Here is a 26,302-nt window from a genome sequence, read left to right as displayed (position 1 = left end):
AAGAACCAGGATCTGAGAAAACTGCAGATCTTGATTCTTCTGTCTAGGGAATTAAGGACTGCTAATTGCTCTCTTGCAAGACATGGGGAGCGACTGTCACATTAGACGGGTGCGGAGGGATGTGTGTCTTGTGCTGGAGGCACAACACGGGGGTGACTGCGCAGAGCAGCACAACCGCCGGTCCGAGGGGCTGTCAAGCGCTCCAAGTAATCCAATCTGACATTTGTGTGTTAACTTTCTTGCAGTTACCTTAATCTGACTTCAGTTTGTAGGCTGATAGTAAGCCTTCTCAGGCGTGCTCCCAGACACTGAACTGATTTGGTTCCTAATTTTCACGGTAGTCTTTTCCAAAGGGGTGGTGGGAGATAACGCTGTGCGACGCCAGGGAGCAAACCTCCCTGTCCGGCTGTACATGGCACTAACAGCCCCATAAAAACTGGACTGAAAGCAAAGCCGTTGAAAACAGACTGCTGAACCGGGCAGCAGTTCAGAGAACTTTGAAAATCTCCCTACGGAGTGACTCTGTCGAGCTGGCTCGTAAGGCACAGAGCTGTGTGACCGCCGCGTCCGTGCGGTGCTGCCAGGGCCGGGGCGGGGGCGAGCTGGCGGCAGCTTCGGGGCAGGTGTGGGCGAGGGGCTGGAAGAGGCACCTGAGCCAGGAGCCCCGCTCCAAGCAGCGCCCAGGACAGACCGTGGGATGAAGGCGAGAACCGCGCCGGTGTTTGAGGTGTTCTGAGCCCGGCACTGTGAGGCGCGGGGCTGTGGGACCGCTGACAGGGCCGGCTGTGCTGCCCACCCGGGGAGAAGCCTCGGGGGCGGTGCCGCTCCCCTCCCTCACGAACTACAGCTCCCGACGTGCCTTGCTGCCGCCTGCCCTGGCCGGGCCGGAGCAGGTGGCGCGCTGCCCTGCGGGAGCTGTAGGCCGGGGGAAATCGATGGGCAGCGGGACACTGGCGGGCAGGGAAGGGTTTTCGGTTCTCGGCCCGGCCCGCGGTCTGTGGGGGAGAACCGGGCCCCAGGCAGGGAGGGCGGCGGGGCGGGGGAACCGTGGGGAGCGGGGACGCGCGTCAGTCACCCCGCCAGGCGGCGCGCGCGCTCCCCGCGCCGGATGCTGAGGGGGAGAAGGGGGTGCGCGGGCGCGCGCTCGACGAGGCAAAGGGGGGTGGGGGGGAGGGAGAGGAGCCGGGGGAGCGCGCGCTCGTATGTAAATGAGCGGGCGTGAGGTCAGAGGCAGATGGAAAAGGGAACAGAAGGAATGGCCGCCGCGGCTCCCGCTCCTCCTGCCGCCGCCTCCCAGTGCCGGAGCCCCCGCTGCACGGCGGAGCGAAGGGGAGTCCGCCGAGAACTCGACTCCTGGCGGCACCGGCTCATGCACTGTGTGGGTAAGAGAGGGGGCGGCGGCGGCGTGTCCCGGCTGCAGCGGGGGGCACCGAGGGGCGGGGGACGGGGCGGCGAGCGGGGTCTGTGAGGGGAGCGGGCAGCGGGCGGGCGAGGCTCTCCGAGCCCAGATCTGTCGAGTGGGCGGAGGGGGGGGAGCGGGGATGGAGGAGCAGCTCCAGCGGCTTTCTTGGAGGGTGGGAGCGGGGACGGGGTCTGTAAGGGAGAGCGAAGGTCCTAAGCCGCCTCCGGGCACCAGAGGGTGGGTGTTACGGCTTTGCCTGGGGCCGCTGGCTCCCTCCTGTCATCGCCGACCGAGAGCCTTTCTCGGCTCGGGTCCTTTTGTCTCGGCTCCTCGTCGTTCGCGCGGTGAGCGCCGGTGGCTGCCCCCCTCCTCTCCTCCTCCATCGCCAGTGCCTGGGGGGCGGAGGGGGGAAGGGAGCCCGCCTCTGTGTGTGTGTGTGTGTGTGTCTGTGTGTGCGTGCGCCTTTAAGAGGGAGCCGCTCCTGCACTGACGGTTGGGATTTGAAGTTTTCCCTCCCCCTGGAAGTTGTCATGGCGACGGCAGCTCTCCCCCCTCCCGCCCCCGGGGCTGCCCCGGTGGCTCTCGTGCCGGGAGGTTTCCCGGGTCACGTGACTCCCGCGCGCGTGTCCGGCTGGCGGGGACGCGCGGGCACCGGCGGCGTTCCCGCCCGGAGGAGCCCCGGGACCGGCGCTGCTCCCGCTGCGCTCCGCCCGGGCTAACGCAGCCTCCCCTCCCGGCCCCGTCCCTGTAAGCGCTGGCACTCGGCACGTGTGCCGCCTCGGGGCGGCGGGCGCCTCGCTTGGGTTTTTTTTTTGTTTATTTGTTTGTGGAGGTGGGGTGTGAACGCTGAGGCCGGGAACTGCCTGTTTGTATTGTTTCAACAGTCGCTTCCCTTCTCGGGGAAATAGAATCCTTGATCTTCAAGTAGAGCGTTAGAGTCGGTGCCGATCCTCCCCGATGGCGGAGCGGGGAAACACATCCAGTGTGGCCGGGAGGGTGAGCAGCGCTTCACTCAGTGTTTCTGCGGGCGCTGAGACAGGAGCAGAGTAAGCAGTGAATACCTAACGAGCTGGCAATACCTGTGTTTACCGGCTATTAGGACTAATCCACTGTCCGTGGGTTTTTTACGTTTTTCAGTAACCTGATAATTGCCTGTTACACGCCAGCTTCTTGATCTTGCTGTGTTGCCCCAAGAGCACTTATAAACACCTGTTATAACACCTGTATATATGTGAACATGTCTCTGTATGCTTGCAGTGGCTTTTTATTCCTCCAAGTTATAGTATAGTGTTTTCTAAACACTACTACACTATATAACGCTTCTAATAGAAAGAATGCAGTTTAATTAGAATATAGAGGAGAGCCAGTTCATTTGCATAGATGCTGTGATAAATCCGAGGATGGATATCTCTCACAAGTGGCACTTTCTGTGGCTCTCTGTTATTTAATGGCATTTCACTTAAAAATTTAAACTGAAATCCGGAAGTCTGCTTGACCGTGGATGACTGCAGGAGTCTTCTGGTTGTAATTGTATACTGTCAGACGTGTTTGAGAAACAGTTGCACAGCACAACCCACTGAGAAGTGTAAAGAAACACAAGAAGTTGAGTCCTCTAGTGGGCAGATCTCCTGTGTTTAGGGAACTTCTTTCAGAGTTGCCTTTTGGGTTGGCCTTTCACTGACAATTGCAAAGTGCAGAGCTGTCATATAGTTACTTACATTTTACACTGAGTGCACTATGGTTGTGCTTCACATTCAGCTTTGTCTTATTTGGAATTAAAAAAAGTTAAGTATATGATTTCTTTGTACATTCATGATGAGAAATTCAGTTAAAAGAAAGGAGCCCCGAGATGAGTAGCAACTGCTAAGGAGAAAGGACATAGGTTATGGTTTAATAGTTAGTCAAGAGCTATCTCAGTTAAGAACTGTTACCTGGCAGGCCTGTTGAGCAGCCCTTATCAGAGAGAGTGTAAACAAAGTGGCAAGAAAGTGAGTAGTCAGGATAATGGAGGTAGAGTACGCTTAACAGGTTTGGGCTGGGGGCTTTTGTGTGGGGTTTTTGTTCCCCTTTACTCCTTTGAAATTCTGTTGCATTAAATTCTGTAAAATAACCTCCTACAATAGCTAAAAATAACTTGTAAAGTCAAAATGGTTCATTGTTCTCACTTGCCAAAATATTCCTAAGGATTTAAAGAGTCTAACAAAGTTAGTGTTACCTGGAAGGTCTTGATGGCTGAAATGGCAGCATGGTGGAGGAGGGAGTGCTGAGTTTGGATTTGGCTCTCTTCTCAAGGATTGTATGTTTATAGTAAAATGAGAAAAACAATATGGTAAGGCAGTAGTCCCCCAGTTCTTGAACTTTTTGGATGAACAACTTTATTTTGATGTCTTGTGTCATTTACTGTATTGATAGTCAATTTGATATTGGCATTTCTGTAGTATAATTAATTGAACAGCAACATCATTTGTCTGTCAAGGATTCCTCATTTACTTTCTCTATGGAAGTGGTAAAGTGAGCCAGAGATAGCCTCAACCACTGTCTTGGAGTTCACAGTGAGCACTGTTCTTGTTTACAACAGTGAGACTGAAATAATATTCAGTGCAGGGCTAGTGATACTGCTTGCAGGGCTCAGTTGCTGAATTGTTCATTGGTCAAAGCCTGGGAGATCAAGCAGGTTTAGCTCTAAAGCCCATGCATATGTGTAAAAGCTTGGGGTTTGCCAGCCTGGTGTGTTAATTTGTGACCCCCAGAATGTGATTTAAAGCCTCATGTCAAAATGTTCAAATACTTAAAGAATTTGAAAAGCAAATCACTGATAAAATTTCACTGACATTACTGAAAATTTGTTTGTTTGGTATCTAAACATACTTGAAGATACAGAAGACTCCACATGGTAAATGACTGCAATATATTAAGGGAAATTTGAAATAGGTGTTCAGTACAAAATGTCTGTTCAGCTGGAAATCTTTGTGTGTTATGTTGAGCACTGACATTCCTAAGATGCTTAGACTTGTGCTTATTGGGTGTTCCTAACTCTTGCATGACTCGATCAGAGTTCAAAACTAGATGTTCTTAAAAAGCACCTGGAGATGTCAATTCTGTTGTGTCCTCACAGCTGTACAGCGTGTGCTAACAAGTATTGCTTATTCTTGTCAGAAGTGCTCACTGGTGTGTTTTGGCTTAGGTGCAGTCTTTGTGGCATAACTAACACAAAATACCCTCATTGTAAATGATGTATTTATAGAAAAGTGCCAGAAAGCTCAGGGTTGAAGTACCTGAGTTGGCCAGGAACTGAGTTCTGTGGTGGTTTAAATTGCAAGGTGCTTTATAGAGGTGAATATCACAAGGATTAAAAAGTGCTCTCTGGTGCTTCTTGATTAGAACTTTGTCATGTGAATTAAGTCTATTCCATTGGATTGGGAGGCTATGGCAGTATGGCCCGTAAGTCTAGCTTTGTGATTAGCCTTAAAAACCAGGATTTCTGCAGGTTTTTTCAAGCAGTAATTGATCCCACTGCCCAATTTCACTTGAACTTCATAGGCAGAGTGCTGACAAGTACTTTGAGTTGCCATTACTGTCATGGTTGGGCACAGAGGAGAGACCAGGTAATGGCTGGGATGCAGGAATGGTTCAGGCACTGGGTTGGGCTTTTTGCTGTGTTACCACAGTAGCCTGTGGGTGAGATTGGAGCAGTAATATGGGGCTTTTTAATGGAAAGTGCCAGTAATTCCAACCATGGATGTTGGAATCTTGCTAGGACCCTGCAGTGTGTTGTGAAAATATAACAGTATCTAAGTAAAACTTTCATTTTCAGTGAAAGATTAAAATATTATTGCTACTTTTTCTAAAAAAAAATTACATTGCTGTTTGGGGGAAGGGCAGAAGTTTTACTGTTCCTCTTCTGCAGCTCAAAGGCACACATTTGACAGGAAATAGCCCTGGTATTGCTTTCTTATGAAAACTGAAATTTGATCAAAGTGAAAATCCATTTTTGTATGCCTGTGATATCTAGCATACAAATACTCTTTTACTCTTGTTAAATTTATCCAGCCTTTTTTCCTTCAAAACTAGGATACATTAATGCATCTAATTCTGGTTTTATAGATCTAGACTTTCAATTTTTATTTTGTTTTAGTATTTGAACTTCTGCTCCAGCTTACTATTTTTGAACAAGCTGTCTCAAAAGTGTACTTTCCAGGGAGAGGAATTCCCCCCAAACAAAAGATTTCTATCTGCTTCATTTGCTGGTGTCCCCACACTTGCACCACTCCTGCATTAAATACCTCATGTCTTTATTCCCACAATATGCAGCAGTGTTCTCACTTGCCATGTGGGTGTAAGTGCTTTGCAGCAGGATAGTGGCAGTTTTTATTCATAATACTGCCATGGTTTTAGGTAATTTTCTGTGGTTGCCATTGTAGTAGTGGGAGAACCAGTTATTTTACTAACATCTGTAATGTTCTTGTGTATCTGTTGATGATAGTTATGGTGGCTCAGTGCTCTGTCACCTGTCAGGGCACTAACAGATGGCATGCAAGAGTGACTGCAGTCTGATACCTGCTTTGAACTCTTTGGCTTCCTTGGCACTCCAGCACCTTTAAACAGCCAACAAGGCTGCTATGGCCACAGTGCCATCGCCCAGTGTGATGGCAGTATTACTGGGGTAAGGTGTTCCTGGGGATCTGTTGGGCTTTGAGCTGTGATGTGAAACCCTTGGTGTGATTCCAGCGTGAAGCAGATCAAGGAAGTAATCTCACTGTTACTGCAAATGTCAGAAGAAGAACAGGAATTAAATCTAGATCTCAGTCACAGCACAGGTTCACAGGCAGTTTTTGATGCTGTGAGGGAAGATGGGATCATCTAAGGGAACAGCTCAAACTAGCATTACAGAGTCAGCTGTGTAAGTGGGCACTAGCATTGAACACTTATTGTGAGCCACAGTTTAGGAATGCAATAAAGTGCCATTTTGCATTGTCAGCAGTTCCCATGGAACAGTTACTAGAATGGAGTAATTGCAGTTCTGACTACATGTTCATGCCTCTTGGATGCTTGCATCAGCACTCATTGGACCCCCATCTGATGTGTTTTAACTCAGTATCTGGTCAACTGGCTGTTGCAGAGTTGGGGGGGGTTTGCAAAAGAAAAAAAAAAAATTGATAGCTCCTGCTGCTAACACAAGGATAGGGATGGGCCTTTGCAACAGAAGCAGAGTGGGTGGTAACAAAAAGAAGCCACTGGATTGGTGTAGCTGACAGGAATGGAACACAGTCCTGAACGTACCATCTCAATTTCCCCTGAACAAAACAGGTTAGCAAAAGAGGAAGAAATGGTCAGTGTGTGTATATAGGCCATTGGAAGTTGCTGCAGTGCATGTATTGAATTAACTGTCTTTAGACTGAAGTAAGAGAAAACACATGGGGTTTGTTTTGTGTTGGACTACCTTTGTTTCAAATATGCAGTGTTAAATCAGCTTCTTTTCTGTATTTTGTCACAATCATTTCAACTCATCAGCTTTTCTCTTAGAAAAAAGTAATTGCCCATTGCTGTCAAATGTTTTTGAAGGGTTATCTTATGACTGACTCTTGAGAGAAATGTCTATGTGGTGAAAACAGTACAAGACAAGTTAGATTAATGATACCCAGAGATGTAGTTGTAAAGACAGAGGGAAGGAGTTCTGTGTATTCAGCTGTAGATGCAGTACTAGTTCACTGATCCCTTGAGAACCTGCAATTGGAAGGATCTGTGGAGCATAATTTTTATGAAAGATGAAACTGTTCCTGCTACATAGACTAATCCATGGATTGTGTGGCATGCATGCAGTGCTTGGTTTGAATTCTTTGCACATGGAACAGAAATGTGTTGCTGGGCATGCAAGCAGATACACATATCTGCAGTAGTGTGATAAAACCTGTGATTGTTTTTGGTGCTCCCTATGTCTAGATACTGGTATGTGGAAGCAGTTCAATTTTTAAGTGTTCCAGGAACTACTGTAATCTTTGTCAGTGTTTCTAGGCATAGCTTGAACTTTCTTATTGTATGTTCTTATATGGTAGCTGTTTACTTTATATGTGCTGATAGAGAGCTGAGAAATTTAAACTCTGATTTTCTACTTTATAGGCACTGAGAATTTCCTAAGCTGGAGCTTGTGTAAACCAAAACCATGGAGTGCAAATAAAGTCACTGCAGCTCCCTCTCAGTTCTTCCCTTGGTTTGGCATTTAGTAACTGTGCACTCTAATGCTTGAGGTTGGTAACTTTCAGGGGATTTTTTTTGGTTGATGCATGACACAGTATTGTTGTTTTTCTTTCTGAACTCACTGTACCTACCTTCATGATTTATGTTGACTGGTATGACCATTCATTTATTAAAGAGTCAACAAACTAGACTGTAAAACTAATCTAACTTAACACTAACCTAGAAAACAGGAGGAGAAACGTGGCAGGAGGAAGAAGAGGGAGGAAAAGGTCAGATCTAGTTTAACTTGGATCAGTTTTCCAATCCGGTTTACAGTGTACCTGTTTTTTCCCCTGAGTTAAGTGTAAGTAGCTTTAATGGTGAGAGCAAGACTTCTGATTTTTAGCTCCTGTTTATTTTATCAACATTTTTGGGTGTTAGAAGAGTGTAAGTTGGCTGGAAAGTGTTCCTAACCAGCAAGACTGTTGATGAGAGAGAATACAGTACCACAAACAATAGGATCTTTCCAGTTGTTCTCCCTTTGTAGTAGAACTTGTCTGGTGTAACAGTGAACTGCCCTTCTGTTTTAAGTTAGCCTGGAAGCCTACTGTAAATGTCGTTGTTGTTGTTGCTCTGGGTTGGTTTTCTCTTGGTTGGGTCTCCTGAACTGCCTTGCTGTGTGAGGGCAGTAATAATAGGCATGTGTTGTGCTGATCAGTTACCAGACCAGGGTGTGCTGCTGGGGAGCTCTGTTCCAGCTACCCTCAGATAGCTGGGGCTTGTGCTGCCTACAGCTAAAATGGGGAAAATGAGTGCCTCTTTTCCACCCTTGCCTGCTTTATTTTTCAGCTACATTATATGGGTGTTTTGAGTAGATGCTTACAATGGATCCCTTTTTCTTGACTATGACTCAAGTATCAGGGCTTCAAAGTAAGTTGTTGTTCTAACCTTTAGAGTTCAGTGTGTTTATGTAGAGGTCAGGCAGAGCTTTATAGACTTTACTAACTTAAAATTCTTTGTCCCAGTTAGAACTACTGTCTTTTATGTTATTCTTGAACTTTGCTCTCTTCAATGTGCTTGGTGGGAACTTTGTTAAGATAAGTTGGAACATTAATAGAGGTTGGACCAGAACTGAATTACTGTGGTTCACATGTACAGTATCAAACTTCTGAAAAGTAAGATGACATTCTACATGTGGCTATCATACATTAGGAAAAAAATCCACAGAGCACAAAACCAAACAAAATCAAAATCAAGCACAACCTTGTTTGGGGATATAAAGTTATGTGATACATTTCTTCTTTTTCCACTGCTAATCTACCACTTTATCCTTCCACTTACTACAGGCATAAAGAAGCCAGGAAGAAGTGAGGGAAGAGTAGGGAGGATGGATGGTAGTGGCTCATCTGTTTGAGCATGTGAGGGCACAGAAGGTGCATTGCAAAGAGCAGAGAACTGAATCTGCAGAAATGCACTGAGCTGTGGAGGCTGAATTCCTTTCTAAGGGGCGTGGCCAGCAGCCTGTCACTCTGCAGATCAAAGAGCCACGTGTCAGGCGTTTTCTGGTTTCCTCTTCTGGCACAGTCCAGGTTCCTCTGTAGTATCTTGAGAAGCTGGATTAACCCCTTCTTATTGGCAGAATCCTTCTAGCATCTCAGTTACTGTGTTTGGTTCTCAACATCCATCCAGACTTGTATCTCCATAGCAGCAAGTGTTGTATTGCAGGAGTGTGAGTTGGGTAAATTTTTGGGTAAATGTCACTAGATGTAATTTTTTTTCCGGTTTTAATTGGTTTTTTAAAGTTTGTTGGTAAATGAAAACTCACTGAATTTTTGACTTCATTAAGTCTGTTCCTTGCTTTCACTTTTTCTATAACTTACTAGAGTCTTGATATCCAGTTATGAGACATCCTAGCTTTTGTGGCACCTGGGGATTGATTACTCATGTTCAAAGTGCTGTTCAGGGGGAAAAATTACTGGTTTTCAGTGTGTTTTATTGTAAAATGTGGCTAATTTATTTTAAAAATGCTAAATTTTCAGATTTTAAGTATTTATCTTCCTCCTTCCATGGTTCCCAGCTTCTTCAAATCATCTTAATTAAAGGCTAGTTAGTTGTACATGTGAGTAATAGTTCTCACTGTCATAATTCCACTTCCATGGAATTTTATGGAATATTTAGCTTTATAAACTAGCTTTAGTGCATTTCTAGTCTGATGATCCAGTAATAGATCAGAGGGAAGTGTAATTGATCTAGGGTTGAATATGCTCCTCCTTTTCATAACTATTGTCAAAAAGCTTTGTGTATCTTATTTAAAAGATTTATTTTCAATTTGAAAAGCACTACATCAGTTAGTAATGCCAGGTTAAAATGCTACTGCTGGAAAACTGCTGGACATCTTTTGATTGATAATGAATTAGTATTGCTGCCATATATAATGTAGAGTGTAGAATTCTGCTTTCAAGGAGCCTCCTTCTGATCCCAGCTGGCAGTTTGGCTCACAGAACAGAGTGTGCCACAGCAAGGCCCAGCTAAATGGGAAGATCTGACTTCACTTAGGGTGGCTGTTAAGCCCCCTAATCTGAAAATGGGGGAGGATTAGCAAATGGCTACTGTTTTGTGACCTTAGTTCAGATCTAGGTCATTCTGGTGTTAGCCATTGATGGGGGGAAGAAAAATAGAATCTGAGTTTTATGCTGCCTTGGACTGTTCTGTGTATGGGCTTGAATGCTAGCTGTGACAAGCTGTTTCAGAAGTTTACTGTGCTATCACTAAATAATGCAGTGATTGTGGAGTTACCTGTGATTCTGGTACATGCTCCTTCAATTTTCTTATTCTTCCTGGACCATTTCTGTCCTCCTTCCATCCTTCAACTTTCATGAGTAATATTTGACTAAGACAAACTTGAAAGTGGTACAGTACAATGGCTGTTGGGGAAATAAAGTTTATAAAGTCACTTCTGCCATTTTGAAAGGTGTCCCTACCCACAGCAGGGAGCTGGAACTAGAGGAGCTTTAATGTCCCTTCCAAGCCTGTTCTATGATCCCTATTTACTTGGGAATTTTGCCACCTGTTGTGTGTTCTTCTCTGTTGTGGCTTTTGAGCTCAGAGATCTTCCTGTGATATTTAGGGAGTTTCAAAGCTGTCCTGATTGAAGTCCTGCCACACCTCTTTCTGTTGATGCCTAAATCTTGTTCACTTATAGTTGTCCTGTGATCTGTCAGGAAGTGAGATCCTTTGGTCAGAGTAATTTCAACTGTGCAGCTCCTGTTGGGTTCTTTGCTTCATTGCAGGTATGTTCCTGCACATCATTTAATTAATTAGATGTGAAATGAAATGTCATTTGTTTATCTTTGAGCCTGCATCATACTCTCTGCTGATGCAATGAGTCAGAACTTCTGATGTACTTGCTTCTTTTAATTGTTGATTAAATGTATTTAGCAAGGTAAAACTTACTCTGAAGGAAATTGTCTTCTTGAGGCTAAACCATCTCCTTCAGCATTACTTGTTCTTGTCTTCCCCATTTTTGTCAGTTCTGTGCCTATTTTACATGCACAATGCCTTGCAGGCATGACAAAGTTTTGTGTTGAGATGCCAGGTGATGTTGAAATTGGATAAACCATGGCAACACATCTGTCCCAACTCTAACTGATGTATGTGCCATAAGCACTTAGTGCCAGTCTGCTCTAGTGGTGTCCAAAAACATGTACTCCTCTTCCATGTCACCAGTCCCTCCCAGCTCTCTGAGGACCTCAGGAATGGGAGGTGGCTCTTGGTTTTTGGCCTTTCTTGTTTTTCTTAGGTACCTTACTGCAGTTTGCATTAATTCCTTACTGCTTTTTAAACACCACCAACAAACTTTCCCTTAAACTCATACTGGCCTCCCTTTTGAAGTGCCAGGTGTTATACCTCCTCAGAAAGAATTTCTTCAACAAGGCCCTCAGACTGCTTAGGATATATTGGAAAGTACCTTTATTTCTCATCTGCGTCCTTTCTGAAGTCTACTGACTCCAGAACATGGGTTCTGCCCTAGTGAAATAGGATTTAATAAGAAAATGGTCCATTTGGAACTTGTGGTGTCAGTTCTTATCTTGAAACACTGGCATTGCCCAGAGGGCTCTGAGCTTGGCACTGATGTGAAAAACTGCACTTCAGTACTGACCCTAGATCAGCTTTGTGCACAGCCCTCAGGAGCAATGGTAGGTGAGCCCTGGGTCCTTTGTACCTCACTCTGTCACTTGCACAGAACAGAGCTTTTTCTTAGAGCTAGAGCTTCTCCACAAAACATCAGTTTCACTGGAGAATTCATATTAGAGATAAACTGCTTAGTAAGTCTTAAAATAGCAAAGGTTTTGAGCAAGTGTTCATCTGTAGATCAGTCCTGTCTAAATGACTGTTGTCACCTCTGGCAAGAGCTCCTTGTCCCACAAACCTTCAAAGAGTGAACTGATAATTTAATGTATCACGGATTTCTTATTTAAGGGGTCAATGCTTTCTGCAGTTACACTGCAGGAGAAAAAGCTGTGAGAGAAACATACTGTAGTATGACCTGAGGAAACTTGCACGATGGATTTAGGTTATTGAAGTCTGTGATATTCCCTGCTGCATGTGTCTCTTAATTGGTGACTTTAAGAATACTTGTCCAGTGGTTCAGGAAGGAGTTTGTTGGCCCAGACCTGGCTTTATAAGGCCTTTACAACAGGCTGTCACATACAGCGGTAGTTTGACAGCTGCTACTTGAGTAACTTGAGGTTATTGCCCGCTCCTTCATGTTGTCTGAGGAGATCCTGAGTCATTCACCTTGTCTGCCTCATTCAGCCACCGGCATCACAAACCACAAAGGGCCAAAGCAGCCTCCTGTGCTGTTGTTTGTGAGAGCAGTTACTGGCAGTGATTTGGGTGGTGTGTTTGAAGAGCTGTTAGCTCTGCTTTGCTCTGTGTGGTGCTGCCCTTCTCCACCTGCCTGTAACTGACCGGGTTAAGTGGCATTCAGGGCAGTTGCAAACTGGATACTCGACAGCTTTATGCATTCAGCATCTCAAGTGGCAATCAGGCATTTTCTCCTCTTTCTTTCTCAACCTTTCTGATAAGTAATAAATGCTGTTTTGCACTTTGTGAGTGATATGAGTGATCTTGACCTATGAGACGGATTTAAGAAATTTGGTACCAGATAAGTAACTTTATGCTAAGTTTTCCTGAATGCTGGTACTGAGATTGATCTGTTTCCTGCACAAGTTTCCCTCTTGCTGGAAATGCAGACTATGATTGCACCTTTCATTTAAGAAATCCTGTTAATGTATTCTTGACCTAGCAGTTCACTTGGCTTCCCTAAATGACTGCAGTTTTTCCAAATTGTTTCATTAGGAGGGAAAAGTGCTCTACTTACAGATCAGCTCAGAGTACTGAAGTTTCTTGTTTTGTCTTGCTTGAGACTTGTGGGAAGCAATGGGTTATGGCTGTCTTGGTCAAAGAAACTCAGTAAACTGTGAGTAGAATAATGGACTCTGCTAAAGATTCTGCCTTTTCTATTTATCTTACAATTTATGGTTCTTATGGAGAACAAGAAGTAAACCCCAAACCAACTGATTTGAATCTTTTTTTTTTTTTTCCAGCTTGATCTTAGTGCAGAATTTGTGCCGAGTTGTTTTTTTAAGGAATAAAATAGGGACATCCACTTTTTTCCTTTTTTTGCACAGTATACAGTGAAGAGGTATCTCTTTGTTTTTAAAGCAGACTAACAAATTTAGTAGTAAGAATTACTGTGTATGGAAATAATGAATATTTGCTTTTGCTAAGGAAAAGACAGAATAGAGAAGGAGCAGAGTGTTTCTAAGACAGGATAGCTGCTGTTTAAACCCATTTGCCTTGTATAAGAGCTCTTGTCTGTTCCCAACCTGATTCAAGTATTCAGAATCTTGCCACTAGGTACTTGAAAATCTGGTACTTGATAATCTGGTATCTGGTTTTCCTTTGTGGTCTCCCTGCTCCCCCAGCTCAGGTTGGACAGTTGTTAATAATGTGAATTTTATAGAGTCTAATCAGAAATTAATACAAAACCATTTCAAAAACCTCCCAGTAAATTCTCATATCTAGTATGTGGTTGAATTTCAGTGCAGATGGGTTCAAGTCCCACACTTTGAAGCTTACTATTTTCTCCTTTGTCTTGTGCCATTTAGTGATTGGGAGGAAGTTTATAAAAAGTTTTTACAGATGCATCCTAACTACTTTAAGAAAAAAAAGCCAGACCAAAAAATAAGAACCAAAAAAACCAAACCCCAGTCACACCTGCTTAATCTTTGAATTGTGTTGAATACTAAAAGCAAATCCTAGAGACTTTTCTCTGTTCTCTTCATACATGTGACACCTTTTATGTGATGAAAGTGCCCAATGTGAAGCTAAAATTTGTGTTTAAAGTCTTTATTTCTGTATTTCTGCTTTTCTGATCTCCAGGGGGAAATGAAATTATTCAGCCTTGTTAGTCAAAAGTTCAACAACTGAAAACTTTTGTCTGTTCATTTCAGCATATTCTGCAAGTTCAGCAGATGTTGCCTTGAACGATGCAGATTCCAGGCTGGCTGTCCATAACTGTGAGCTGGGATTCAGTGCCTTTGTGCCTTGAGCAGTGACATCTTCTATTCACTGAGCATGTTTAAGAACTGGTTTGAAATCAGTTTAGCTAAGTTCTTTCAGTCTCACAGGAGCATCTGAGGCACTTGCAGTTTAAGGCTTGAGCACCAGAGGATATTTTTTAGAGAAAGTAAGCATAGTTGAAAATTTTTATTTGAAGTGCAGTTTTTCAATAGATAGAAGTTGGTTTCTTGTTAACATGTTGCTGGCTCTAAATTTTGTCTTAATTTGCAAAGCCAGATTCTGCCTGGATTTAAAAATGATGGCTATTAGAGGGGCTTGGGGAAATTGCTGGTTTATTTTTTTTAAACTAGGTATTTGTAAAAATAGGCTGTGAATTAAAGGTGAAACTACATGGTGTAAGTGTTATAAAATGCAGGAAAGTGAATTTAAGACAAATTTAAGAAATTAACCATTATTTAAAAGGTATGTTTTACTCATTTCATGCTAACATTGTGGTACTTCTAGGATTACTAGAATGTTTTTTAATGATCTGGTTTCAGCATTTGTGTTAATGATATGTTTGAAAATATATATTTTCGAGAATTCAACACTGAGATTTATAGAGTTGATAGTTCACTCACTGTGTTTTAGTTCAGTAGCTTGATACAAGAGCTGTTCCTTCTGGAGCTTCAGCAGGTTAGAAAAGTGCCAATTGATTTCAGTGCAATCTAGTTGCAGGATTTCAGTCAATTTCAAACTTTGAAAATAATAGAAACCTGGAAATAGTTTCTCAGTAACAAATAGTTTCTGAATAGGAGGAACATTAATTTATTGGGAGAGATGAATGACTTTTTTCCAGTTCATAATTTCAAAGCTATTTGTGGGAAATAGGTTGTTTGAGTGACACAGAAATTATAATTGAAAAGAAACCTGAAAATTCCCTTGAAACTCAATCTCTTTTCAAATTCTTCTTCCTTATAAAACTTAGTGTCAGGCAGCAGTTTCCTGGAATGCTCTGAAGGCTTGTAACTTCATTAGCTTGCAGTAGACACATGATGTAACACAGAATCCTAAGCTTCAGTTTCTCAAAAGCCTATCAGGCTAGGAATGGTCTGATTTTTGTTGTGGTTTGTTTTTTTGTTTTTTTTTTTTTTTTTTTTTTTTTTTTTTTGTTGGTTGGTTTTGGGGGTGGGGGGGTTGGAGTTGGTTGGATTTTTTTTTTTTTTTTTTTTTTTTGGTCAGTGTACTGGGGTTTTCTGATAACTTGTTTATTCCTTTTCTTAGTGGAAAGCTGAATGTTCTTTGATTCTCACAATCCAGCAAGTGTGCAAGACCTGTTTATTTGTTAGTTGCCTCCTAGACTTTCTCCCAGGTGCTGCTTGGATGTGTGGAACTGCATAGCAGTAAAACAACATTGTGACCTATTCATTGTTACAGACTCGCTGTGCACTTGGCTTTTTTCTGTGGTTTAGGGAACATCTGGCTAGGCCTTCAAGGAGAAGAAGAGAGTTTGTCCAACAATTCTGAACTTGTTAGGTAAAATAGCCAAGCTTTTTAGTTCTCTTGTAAATCTTGAAATGATTATTAAGAAACAGACACATGCTTTAGGCACATGGTTTTCTGAAAGTGACAGTTGTTTCTATGTCTTACTCTGGGGCATTGTTCTCCTCACGTTGTAAAACACTTAAATTGATACCAAAGGAGGAAGTGGTGAGCATTTTTCCAAGCTGGATGTAATCTTTTAGAGTCTCTTCCTCCCTCTGAATTTTCTTCACTAAGGATACAAGCTATGAACTGATGAAATTATTGCCAGCACTATTCTGGGTAGCAGTTGGTATCTAGGTAGCTCTGATGTGGGGTCTTGGAAAGAGAAAGGCAGGATAAGCTTCAGGCTGAACACCAATATTCACACCAATTCTATATTTAACTGTCCCAGTGCAGCAGCTGGAATTAGATTACTGTTCCAAGAGAGTTCTTAGAGAACAGAAATGAAGTTTTAGTAGCTGTCATTTGGAGGCATTTTTCTCTCTCCCTATCCACAGAGCAGCATAGTCACTTCTGAAGTGTCTTCCTTATGCCTTTTAAATTATAAATAACACAAGTCTCTCAGAATATCTGGCTGCTACATTAGAAATTAAATCTACTTTTAACCTTGGCAATGTCTGAAGGTATAGTACAAGGTGTCATGTTGGGCTCTCCTGTTTACAAGTCTGCAAGGACACATTGGCGTAGAAGATTACTTGGGAGAATGAAACTGCTTCTCTTTTTATTGAGCCTCATTTTTCTTGCTGTGATTTATAAATATCTGAACTCTAAGTTGATGCTAATTACAGTCTTTATTTAACCTACAAAAACTTCCCCCTCCCACCCCAGTTGGCTGCCACCCTTTTCTTTAAAATTGTGAACAATTGGGGGGAGGCAGGACATTTCCTCTTTTTGTTCTGCTTCTGAGGTATGGCCAATGTCAGTCTCCTCCTTTGTATTCAGCTTAATGTTTGTAAGTGCTTCATGTTACAGCAAGTTCTTTTGATGTATGTAATATTTTTCTGAAACTATATTTTATCACTGCCTCCATCCCCACAATAAAGCCCAACACAGAGAGTTGAAAGCAAGGATTTTTATCCTAAGTGAGAAGTGAGCAGTTAGAGCTGATGTGGTTCTGTGGGCTCATTTCAAGCTTTGGTCCCCCTGTCTTGCTGGCAGCAGCAGTGTCCTCAGCTGCATTGGTTCCTAGAGTCAGGATCTGCACAGAAGGAAAAGCATCATTTTAGCTATGGTTTGGAATTTGTATTGGAGTCTAAATAGAGGATTTCCTCCCTTTCATTTTGGAATCTCTGGTATGTTGGTTCCTGTTTGCTCAGGGAACTGAATCAATATGGTAAAGAAAATGAGTGTTTTAAGTTAAATGTTAGGACTTTCTATTATAAGAGAACTTTTTTAGTGCTGTAAGCAAGAAATGGATTCAAGCTAGACAGCACATTCAACAGAAGCCCCCACCCTGCTCCATTCTTATGCAAAATATGTCCTAATGTTTGAATAGAGGTATAATAATTTTTGCTTCTGTTGTCATGCTTTCTGTCTTGAATATTTTGTCTAGCAAGTTACTTTTTTTTGTTTTTTCTTGCCGTTTGTATAAATGGCAAAAAGGTGGTTGAGTGTTTGATTACTGGTTTTTGTGTTTGTATTTTTGGAGGTTTTTTCCTCTTTTTTTATTTCAATGCTTCAGTTGTTTCATACAATAGTCAATCCTTTCCAGATTGTTGTAGTAGTAGATTTAAAAACTAATATATAAGTAAAACCAAACTAAAACAAGCCATAATCAACAATAAAAACCATGTGACTTTGAGATTTATGTCAATATATAAGCAAGACTAAGATTATTAATCCTTCCATGGTTAGGGGGGAACAGTGGGCAGAAAGGACAGCTGCTGACCTGTGGAAGGAAGGGAGAGGCAAAAGAAGCAGACACAAATGTTAATGCTTAATTTCAATTTCTCTGTTAAACACACTGCTCCACTTCTATAAAATATTAAAATAACTCTGTTCTCTACAGACTATTCTCCTTTAACAAGTTGTAAGGGAATGTCTGCTTATATCTTAATGGTGGGATAAAGATAACTAGATATAATTCAAAAATTGATGTAATTAATTTATGGGGTTTTTTTCAAAATTTTGAATTCAAGCTACAGAAAGCTCATAAAATATTTTCTACATGATTGAGAGTGGTCTGATAAATCAAAGGAACTTGGTGATGGCTGAGTAATAGACACATACTCTTGAAGGATTTGAGTTTCTGATGTAATTAATTTTATTTTCCTGTCAGTTGGAGACAAAAAAGGTGCAAGAGTTTGGAGCCATTTTTCAGGTAAACCCATTCCCTTCTGTAGTGCCAAATAATGGTGGGCACCAGAGTGCAAGCTGCACCTGGAAAATATAGTGTGTACTTCAGAAAGCTGTAAGTTAACATGATTAGAAGCTAGAAGATGACTGAACATGAGCTCCAAGCCCCTTTCCTATGAAAGGGATAACTTGTAAGAAAGGCAGGTGACTTTTTTAACTAAGCCAAAACAAAATAGTGCTTCCTACTCTTGCACCTGAATTAATGATAAATAATATTTATCAGTAAATATTGAAGCACTATTGGGAGAGAATTTGACAAGTGAAATATTTTCTTTCAGGGAAGCTGCAACTGGTGCTTTGTCTGCCTTGGCTACATTTAAAAAGAAAAAATTAAAGGCATTTGTAATATTTGACAAAACCAATCAAGCTGAATTCTGTCTGTGGTATGATTGTTTTAATCCAAGGTAGCTGTCTTTGTAAGGCAAACCACAAAACTTCCCCCATGTATACTCCTGTACTGGGCCGAGCTAAATAGTGCAGTCATGAAAATGAACAGAATGGGGGGAAGAAGTGAAGTTTTTTATTTAGATGTAGTATTGTTTTGAATTACATGCTGATTTTAGGCGCAAAGTTACAAGGATAGTGGGGGGAAATCAAATTTATTTTCTCGTGGTAATGTCAGTCATGTCAGTGAGTTTTAGCTCAGAACTTTGTTTGTGTGTTATACCTTGGCATGAAGCTGCTGCTACTGAAATTCAAGTGTGTGTGGGGTGGAGGGGGCAGGAAATAAAGGAGATTGGCTTGTTGGCTGGGGACACAAACCAGTGTGCAGGATCTGTCTTTCAGTCCTTACTTGTCCAGAATTTCTTTCCAATGTGATTTTAGATTCTGAGATTCCTCATACAAATTATGTAATAGTGTTCATAGATCAAGAAATACCAACTCAAAATATAGGTTGTATGACTTCAGAATGGGATTAGAACTCATATGACAACTAGGTAAGTGTTTAGAGGCAAATGCAGAAACAGAAACTGAGCCCATGAGTTATCAGGTCCCTTTAACGACTGGGTAAAGTAACAGTAGCTGTTCCCACACTAAAAAATAAAAGAAGGTAGTTTAATTGTAATGCTGTGTGTGGCAATACAGTGCTCAATCTCATTAAATGTAATCTTATTCTTTGGATTTTCCTAATTACATTTTAAAGACCATTTATTAAATTCTGCAACTTTTAAGAATTGAAATCAGCAGTTCTGAACCTACTTTCACATTAGTTTTGATTTAAAAGCAAAATTAATGGGCCAAACTCCACACTGCTTAAAATGCGCAATTTTTTTTTCTTAAACTTTTAATTGTTTTCTCTGCTGAGAATATTAAATTCAGTAAATAAGGAAGATACATGAATCTTCCTCACTGATGTTTGTTACTTAACAGGGGTGAGGCCTAATTTTATGTGAGAAGTTAAATAACAAGTGTTTTGGACTTCAATAAAACAACTTGAACTACCATAATTCAGATGTGATTCTTGGTGTAGTAAGCCACAAAGTGAAGGATGATGGAAGTAAACTTTTAGGCACACAGAAGTTGGGAAGATTTCAACACACACTGCTGCTGACTTTCTTGGGTGCGTTAACAAAATTGTGTTTTACAGAGCCTCGAGGTTCTTTTTTTTCCTACAGGGCCTCCAGAGGCCATAGTGCTTAAAGCTGAAAGTCTCATTTCACTGGAGTAAAAATTCACATGCATGCCCTGTCCTTCAGAGCAGTGTGCAGCAGGCTCACCCTGTGCCTAGCTGATGATATGCTGGAAAAGAAGGGAGGAAGCAGAACTTCATTTGCATGCACCCAGAATCTTCCAAATTCCTTAACACATAGAGCAACATAGAGAGGACAATAGGATCTCATCTAAGTGTTAACCTTATGATGGAAAGTATGCAGTAACTATGAATCAGGTGAGCAATCTTGATAAGCATCTCCCTCCTTCATTTAAATATTTTCTACCTCTGTAAGGAGCATTAATCTGCTGTTTCTTGTATGGCTTAGAAAAATATCAAACCAGAAGTGAATTTGTTTAGAAGTATTTGTGCTTTTATCTTTAAGGAGATGAACTGATAAAAAGCTTACACTTTCCTGAACTGGAAAAGCTGCAGCAGATCAGAGGAGGGGAGAGCAAGTATAAGCAAAAGGTTTTTAGGTGGCTGACTGTGAGGTCATTAGTGTCACTGTTATAGTTTGTACAAGTTTTGGTTGGCATCTCTTGAAATTTAGTATTATTGTGTTGTAGTGCTGAGTAAAAGAACAAATAAAAATGTTTTGTTAAAATTTTAACTACAAATTATTACATTTTAGTAAAATGTCCCAAATATAGGCTTAAAAAAAGCCTTCTAGCTAAAGCTCTAGAATTGGATTGCTTCTTAAACAGAAACATGGAAAGGGGAAGAGAAAAAAGAAATAAAAGAAGTAAAACTAGTAAAGAAACCAAAAGACAAAGGGGAAAGGAAATATATCTGCTTTTATGAAAGGGACTTTAATTTGAAAAGAATTTGTATAAATTTAGGAGGTAATATGGCCGTATACAAGGTTAGGGGAATCAAGATATTCCTGTGATGTGGAGTGCACCAAACCTAGCAATAACTTTTTAATACAACCTGCACATACATTTTAATATAACCTGCATATATTTCTGTTCCCTTTCCCAAGTGTAGAGTAAGTGCTACTCCTATCTTCAGACCCACCAAGTGGTTCATTTCAAGGTGGTAGTCAAATGTCAGCTTCCATTTATTACATGATATTTATTCTTTTTTTGGCTATTTTTCTAACACATAGTCTGAGTCATTCAAATTTTTTGAAAACATACTTGCAGTCTCCATTCACTTTGAAGATGTGGGTGGGAAGGAGGAGATGGCTGTTGAATTCAACTCTGAGGCTAAAGTAACTAAAGTTTTTTCTTAGAAATTATGGAGATAAATAGCTTTTGAGATAACAATAGCCAATGTATAGCTAAACCTGTCTAATCTCAATTTGTGTTGTATAACTGTTCAATTACTATATCTGTCCAGAATTAACCTAGACCAACTTTGCCTTAAAATTTCTGTAAATCTTCACCTCATGATTTTTCTCTAGGCTTAGTGCAGCATAGACTCTCCATTGCTTCCACAGCTGCAGGCTGTGGCACTGCTGATTTGCATTATCAAATAGATCAGCACTCTGTTCCTTAAAGGATCCTTATGTCATAAGAGCTGAAGTCCTGCCTGCAGCCATGTAGTCACCTGCTGATCCCACAGGATGTTTGTTTGCCCTATGAAAGCCTTCACCTTGGATCAACACCGGGGCTCTGGTATTTATTCCCTTGACACCTGGTGTTGTTCAGCATTGCTCCTGTGCTCCTGTAGTTAGCTCTGGCTGCTGAAGGTCAATTCTGGCAGTATCATGGTGGCCAGGTAGATGGGTAACAGATGATATTTTCAGCAGCCAGATAAGCCATAAGAGTTCTCTGTAACATTCTGGGTTTGGAGCAGAGGTAAGAGCTGAATTCTGTGGCAGCCAGTCTTGCTGCTGGGCAGAAGCCCCATGGGAGCTGCAGTTACTGTCCCCTGTTGCTTCCTTTTGGTGGCCTTTGCTGTGATCCATATGGCAGACCTGACAGAACTTGTTCCTGGGCTGTTTGCCTTTTCGGTACCCAAATAGGGACCCATGGAAAAAGAGAGCCCCCTTCCTGTTGCTGGAGGTCACAGCTTCAGCCTCCCTCCTCGTGGGACTTCCTGTCCCATCCCAGTCCCGAGTGAGGAAAGCAGCATCGGTGGTGGGGGAACGGTGGGAGGGGAAAAAACCTGTTCACAGCTTTATTCAGAAATACAAACTGTAAAAGCTTGTAACTGGGCTAAGAAACTCGCTCTATCACAAATTTCTGCTTATGAAGACTGTTGAAGAACTTATCTTGGATATTAAAAGGTGTCAGACAATAAAAAAAGCTGATTCTTTCTACATGAAGATACAATAAATTTATTAGAGAAAGAGGGAGTTTGGTTTGGGGTATTGCACGTTGCTAGAGCCAAGTATTGCTTTTCAGTTTGGAGCTAGAAAGTGTCAGATCTCAAGTAACAATTTTGAAAGATCAGGTTTGGAATCAAATAGGCAATCAAACACCATGAGACAGCAAATTCTGTCAAACTTTTTTGAAGCAAAGTTTTTCCATTAGTGAATCATAAAAAGTGTAAGCAAAGTGTGTTTCTGACTGGTTTATGTAGGCTCTTCAGGTTCTGGAGAGTTCCAAAGCTGCTACTACTGTTTGCTTAAGCATACTTACTCAAGAAGGAAAACAAAGATTTATTGAACTGCTTGTGTCCAGATGGTTACATTTTAGGAAAAGGTTCATTCCTCAGTATTCATTCGTCAGCATTCATTTGTCAGCATTTGCCAGCATTCAGTCGTCAGTACTGGAAACTAAGATGCATCTTCTTGTTTAGGTTAAACTAAAATTGTATCAATTCTGCTGAAAGGCAATAGAGCTTTGTGGAGCATGGAAGCAACACAGGTGCTTTCTGGGAAAATTTTAGCCTAAGGTCTGGAGAAATATTCTCTTGATGTTCTTAGGTTGTACAAGTAAGTGTTCTTTTAAAAGAAGGCATCCAGTGTCCAGAGGTGAGGAAGCAAGTGATTGGGCAGGGTAAGTCTGTGGTGGTTCCTTGGAGAAGTTCTGTAATAGTTCAGGAAGAGAAGAGCCCTTTGGATGGGTAGGATGGAATTAAGTTCGGTGAATTAGAAAAGAAGCAGGCTGGTGTATCTTTTCCTCAGAGTCAGAAAAGAAAAAAAACCCAACAACTCCCACGGTGTGCTAATTGCTATCTTTAATACAAGCTGTATGGAAGTCTGTTTGGGGTTCCATTTTTCTGTGACTAGCTGCTCTTTACAGAGCTGGGTTTCTGCACTCGTGGTTTTCCATAGGCAGGAGCAGGCAGTAGGGCAGGCAGGAAAGGCCAAAAGTAAAGGCAGAAACAAGTGCCACCCTCCACAGGGTGGGAAGGGTGGTAGGGATCCAAAAACCAAGGAGGTTTTGGGTGCTGACTGGGATGGTAAACGAGCTTCCTGCTGTTTGACTGATGAAGTCCTGAAAAATAGGAGTTGCTGTTTGCTCTTTTGAAATAGGCAGGGTTGTCTCCAAGTGCTGCTTCATTCATTTCTCCACCCAGGGACAGTAACTTGGCAGAATGGAGCTAGCTGCTGACCTAAAATGGCTTACAGTGTGTAACATGAATGGCAATGCTCATGGTGTGGTTTGTACTTGCACTCTCTTGTGTTTGGAGGATTGCTGTCTTAGCTTCAGGCTTCATCTCTCTGGCCTTTTTTGTCTGTAACCCTTTGAAGACAGAAGAGCAGGGAATTTGTGCAGTGCTGATAGGATGTGAATTTATATTACATTGAATCTAAGAGTTGCTGGATGATGCTTCAAGGTAAATTTTAGTGTGTGCCTGGGCTTTGGGATTTTTGCTTTCTAGTTCTTGTAGGCTGTTTAAAAGATGTGTGTATATGTATATGTTAGAGGACAGTGGTTTTGTCATTTAATTTGTGTTGTCTTGTGGTACTATATTTAATACAAAGAAAAGTGGAAAATGAAATCCATATAGTTCAATACAGAAATCCATTTATAGCTCAAATATCAGATTTGTAGAGGTTGTAATTGATTCACAGTATAGTCCATATATTGAAATTACTTCGCAATGGAAATTTTAACAAAATCTGACTTGTCAAACCGTACAGCTCCTATGTGTTAAGATAGCTTCCCTTGTCTGCTTCAAATATGGTACATATTTATTCTTCCTTATACTAGTGTACATACAATCTAAACCAAAAAGTAAATAGAACTTTTGGGGAGGGAACAGGATGTTGTGTTGTCTTAAAAGACATCACATGACGAACAAATTTTCTATTCTGAATGTTCTTTGTTGATAGAAGTTGTTTCCTGAAGATTTTGGTGTCTTTTATGTAGTATGATGATAAAATAGTCTTGCAAAGTTCTGGTCTAGCAAAATAGCTACGGGCAGGCCTTTAGTATAAAGAATGGGAACCTTCAAATGCTGCTTTGAATTATCCTCTTATTTTCAAATAAGCTTATTATTTGGAAGGAGAAAGGGGGGCACTTGGAAACTGCTTCTGCATTGAACAAAACTTCTTTTATATTGATGCTCTAAATTGTCACCATATTTCATCAGTTGTCATGTGCTTTTTTGTGGGTTTGGGGTTTCAGACATTATTTATTTATCAATCATGTGATTTGCTCTGTGTCTTATCACCCTTACTGAAGTATTTAATTTTTACCAAATACCTAAACAGACTAGCTGGTAAATCTGTAAAATAATTGGATTTATCTAATCCTCCATTTTAAAACGTTTTTGTGCGGATACAGAGGACTAGAGAGCACTGTCATGGTATCAGAAGAAAAAGAAGCTTGCTTTTTTTCTATTTGTTGTAATATTAGCCTGCTCAGATTATGCAGTTTCAGGAGATCATGAGAAGTTTCTGATCTGTAAAGTTTTCATGATTTTTTTCTTTTCATTTTTTCTTCTTTTCATTTTTTCCTCTCTCTGTCCATGACTCTGATTCTCAGGCTAAGAGAGAAACTCCTTCACTTGCTTAGGGCTGTGAGGCTAATCCTGGCACCTTTAGGATTCTGTGGTAGTTATTTTAAGTCTAATGAGGTTGTTGGGGCCTGGCTTAATAGGCTGATTGTGGGCAGATGGCACTTGCCTTGTCTTATTTTTATCTTCTAATGCTATCGAGTAGTACTATAGTGGAAGGAGTAAATATTTGTTTGATAAATGTAACAGTTTTTGGAATTGCTCTTATTATTTGAGGATACTTGTTGCCAGTTTTCTAGAATTTGCTTTCTTTTAAGAAACTTTTGATTTACCATTTTAAATGTTTGTTTTGTCTCCAGGTTTTGAAAGTATTTTAGAAGGGCTTTATGGACCAAGGCTACGAAGAGACCTCAGTTTATTTGAAGGTAAATGAGCCAGCATTTAGTGCAATGACTTTAACTTACTGTTTTTTCTTTTAGCTAAAAGTAGTTTCAAGTATATATCTTGAATTTGAAAAAGGAAATCTTCTAGTGCTCTTCTTTCCAATGTTCATTTATTAATTTTCTTGTCAATACTGTGCCTAAGCAAAGCACTAGGGAGAGTGATACATAGGTTTGTTCCCTTACAGGGGAATTTGGATTAGCTAAGCTTTTCTGCAAAGCTCTCATGAAAAAGACTTACTCTTCTGGAATACTGCATCTCCTACTTTGTTTTTGAATATCCATTAGAAAGGGCAGACAAGCTGATCAGCTTCCCATTGACATTAATTGCTAAAGGAAGGCAATGGATGCTAGTTTGGTCTTGTAGTGGCCAAGAAAGTTTATGCTTTTTATATAATCATGGTTTTTTTACATCTTTATTATATGTACACCAAACTTTTAGTTTTTATAGTACTTTATGTGTGTATATATATATATATATCTAAAGTCATAGTATGTTCAAGCGTATATGTATATAGACACCTTTCCCATCAGCCTTGTAAAGCCCAGCATTAGTCCCAATGTTTGGTTTTGCTGGAGTAGCTGTCAGTAACACACAAGTCCTTAATTAAGTGTGGAATGATTCATCTTTCACAACATGGGGACTACAAATCAAAAATTTGCTTTAAAGTATTGAAAGAATTGTTTCGCCAAGTTCATTTTATGACTTAAAGAAATGTTACTTCTGCTATGAAACTGTAAAAATGTTCCATCTCATTTCTTCATAATTCATTTTCTGATAGTTTCATTTGTAAAGCATGTCACCTATTTAGTGCTAGCACATGAGGCACACTGGCATGTACTGCTTAGAATACTTTTAGAACAATTGCTTTAACTTGGTTATGGTTTTGTCCTCTTCATAATGTGCAAGTTCCTTGGCCTGTATCATATGCATAACACAATATTTTCAGGGGGAAGGGGAGGAACTTGGAATGCTACTTTGATGCTTTCAGAATATTTTTTCCTTTCTCAAGCTAGACATGCAGCTAATAAGACATAAAAACACTTAAGAAATACGTACAGTTAGATTAAAGCTTGTTTTCATGACTAGTACAACTGCTGTGATAAGCACATTTGCAAAGGAAACAGGATATTGTTATAAGTGTGCAGTATCTCTTTTGGTTTTGAGTTTTAATTCCAATACGTTGTATGCATTGAGCTTTACACTGATTAGTAGTTAATGCTTTATTTTTTGCATGAAGTGGTTTACTTTTTTCTTTTTTTTTTTTTTTCCTTTTCTTTTTTTTTTTTTTTGGGTAAGAAGGCAGA

At 41.0% G+C, this 26,302-nt stretch overlaps 1 protein-coding gene across 11 annotated transcripts in view; it reads left to right on the top strand.

Annotated features, from left to right (window-relative positions):
- Nucleotides 1-1,134: 1,134 nt before the first annotated feature.
- LCORL (ligand dependent nuclear receptor corepressor like) overlaps nucleotides 1,135-26,302 on the top strand; it is an 80,432-nt gene continuing 55,264 nt past the window's right edge. For 3 of the 11 annotated variants that reach the window (XR_012580507.1, XM_074541798.1, XM_026792161.2), the window contains exons 1-2: nucleotides 1,135-1,382; nucleotides 24,914-24,979. Coding sequence is in view for 7 of the 11 variants with exons in the window: in XM_074541798.1 (XP_074397899.1) it covers nucleotides 1,235-1,382; nucleotides 24,914-24,979 (214 nt within the window). In the remaining 4 variants the exon portion in view is untranslated. Of the gene's footprint in view, nucleotides 1,383-1,614; nucleotides 2,150-24,913; nucleotides 24,980-26,302 lie in introns of those variants that run through there. The other 8 variants (XR_012580509.1, XM_026792164.2, XR_012580508.1 and 5 more) reach the window with 7 other exon arrangements.

The sequence above is a fragment of the Zonotrichia albicollis genome, chromosome 5 (assembly GCF_047830755.1).
Source record: "Zonotrichia albicollis isolate bZonAlb1 chromosome 5, bZonAlb1.hap1, whole genome shotgun sequence".
NCBI lineage: Eukaryota > Metazoa > Chordata > Aves > Passeriformes > Passerellidae > Zonotrichia > Zonotrichia albicollis.
This window is presented reverse-complemented; position numbering and strand designations above follow the sequence as displayed.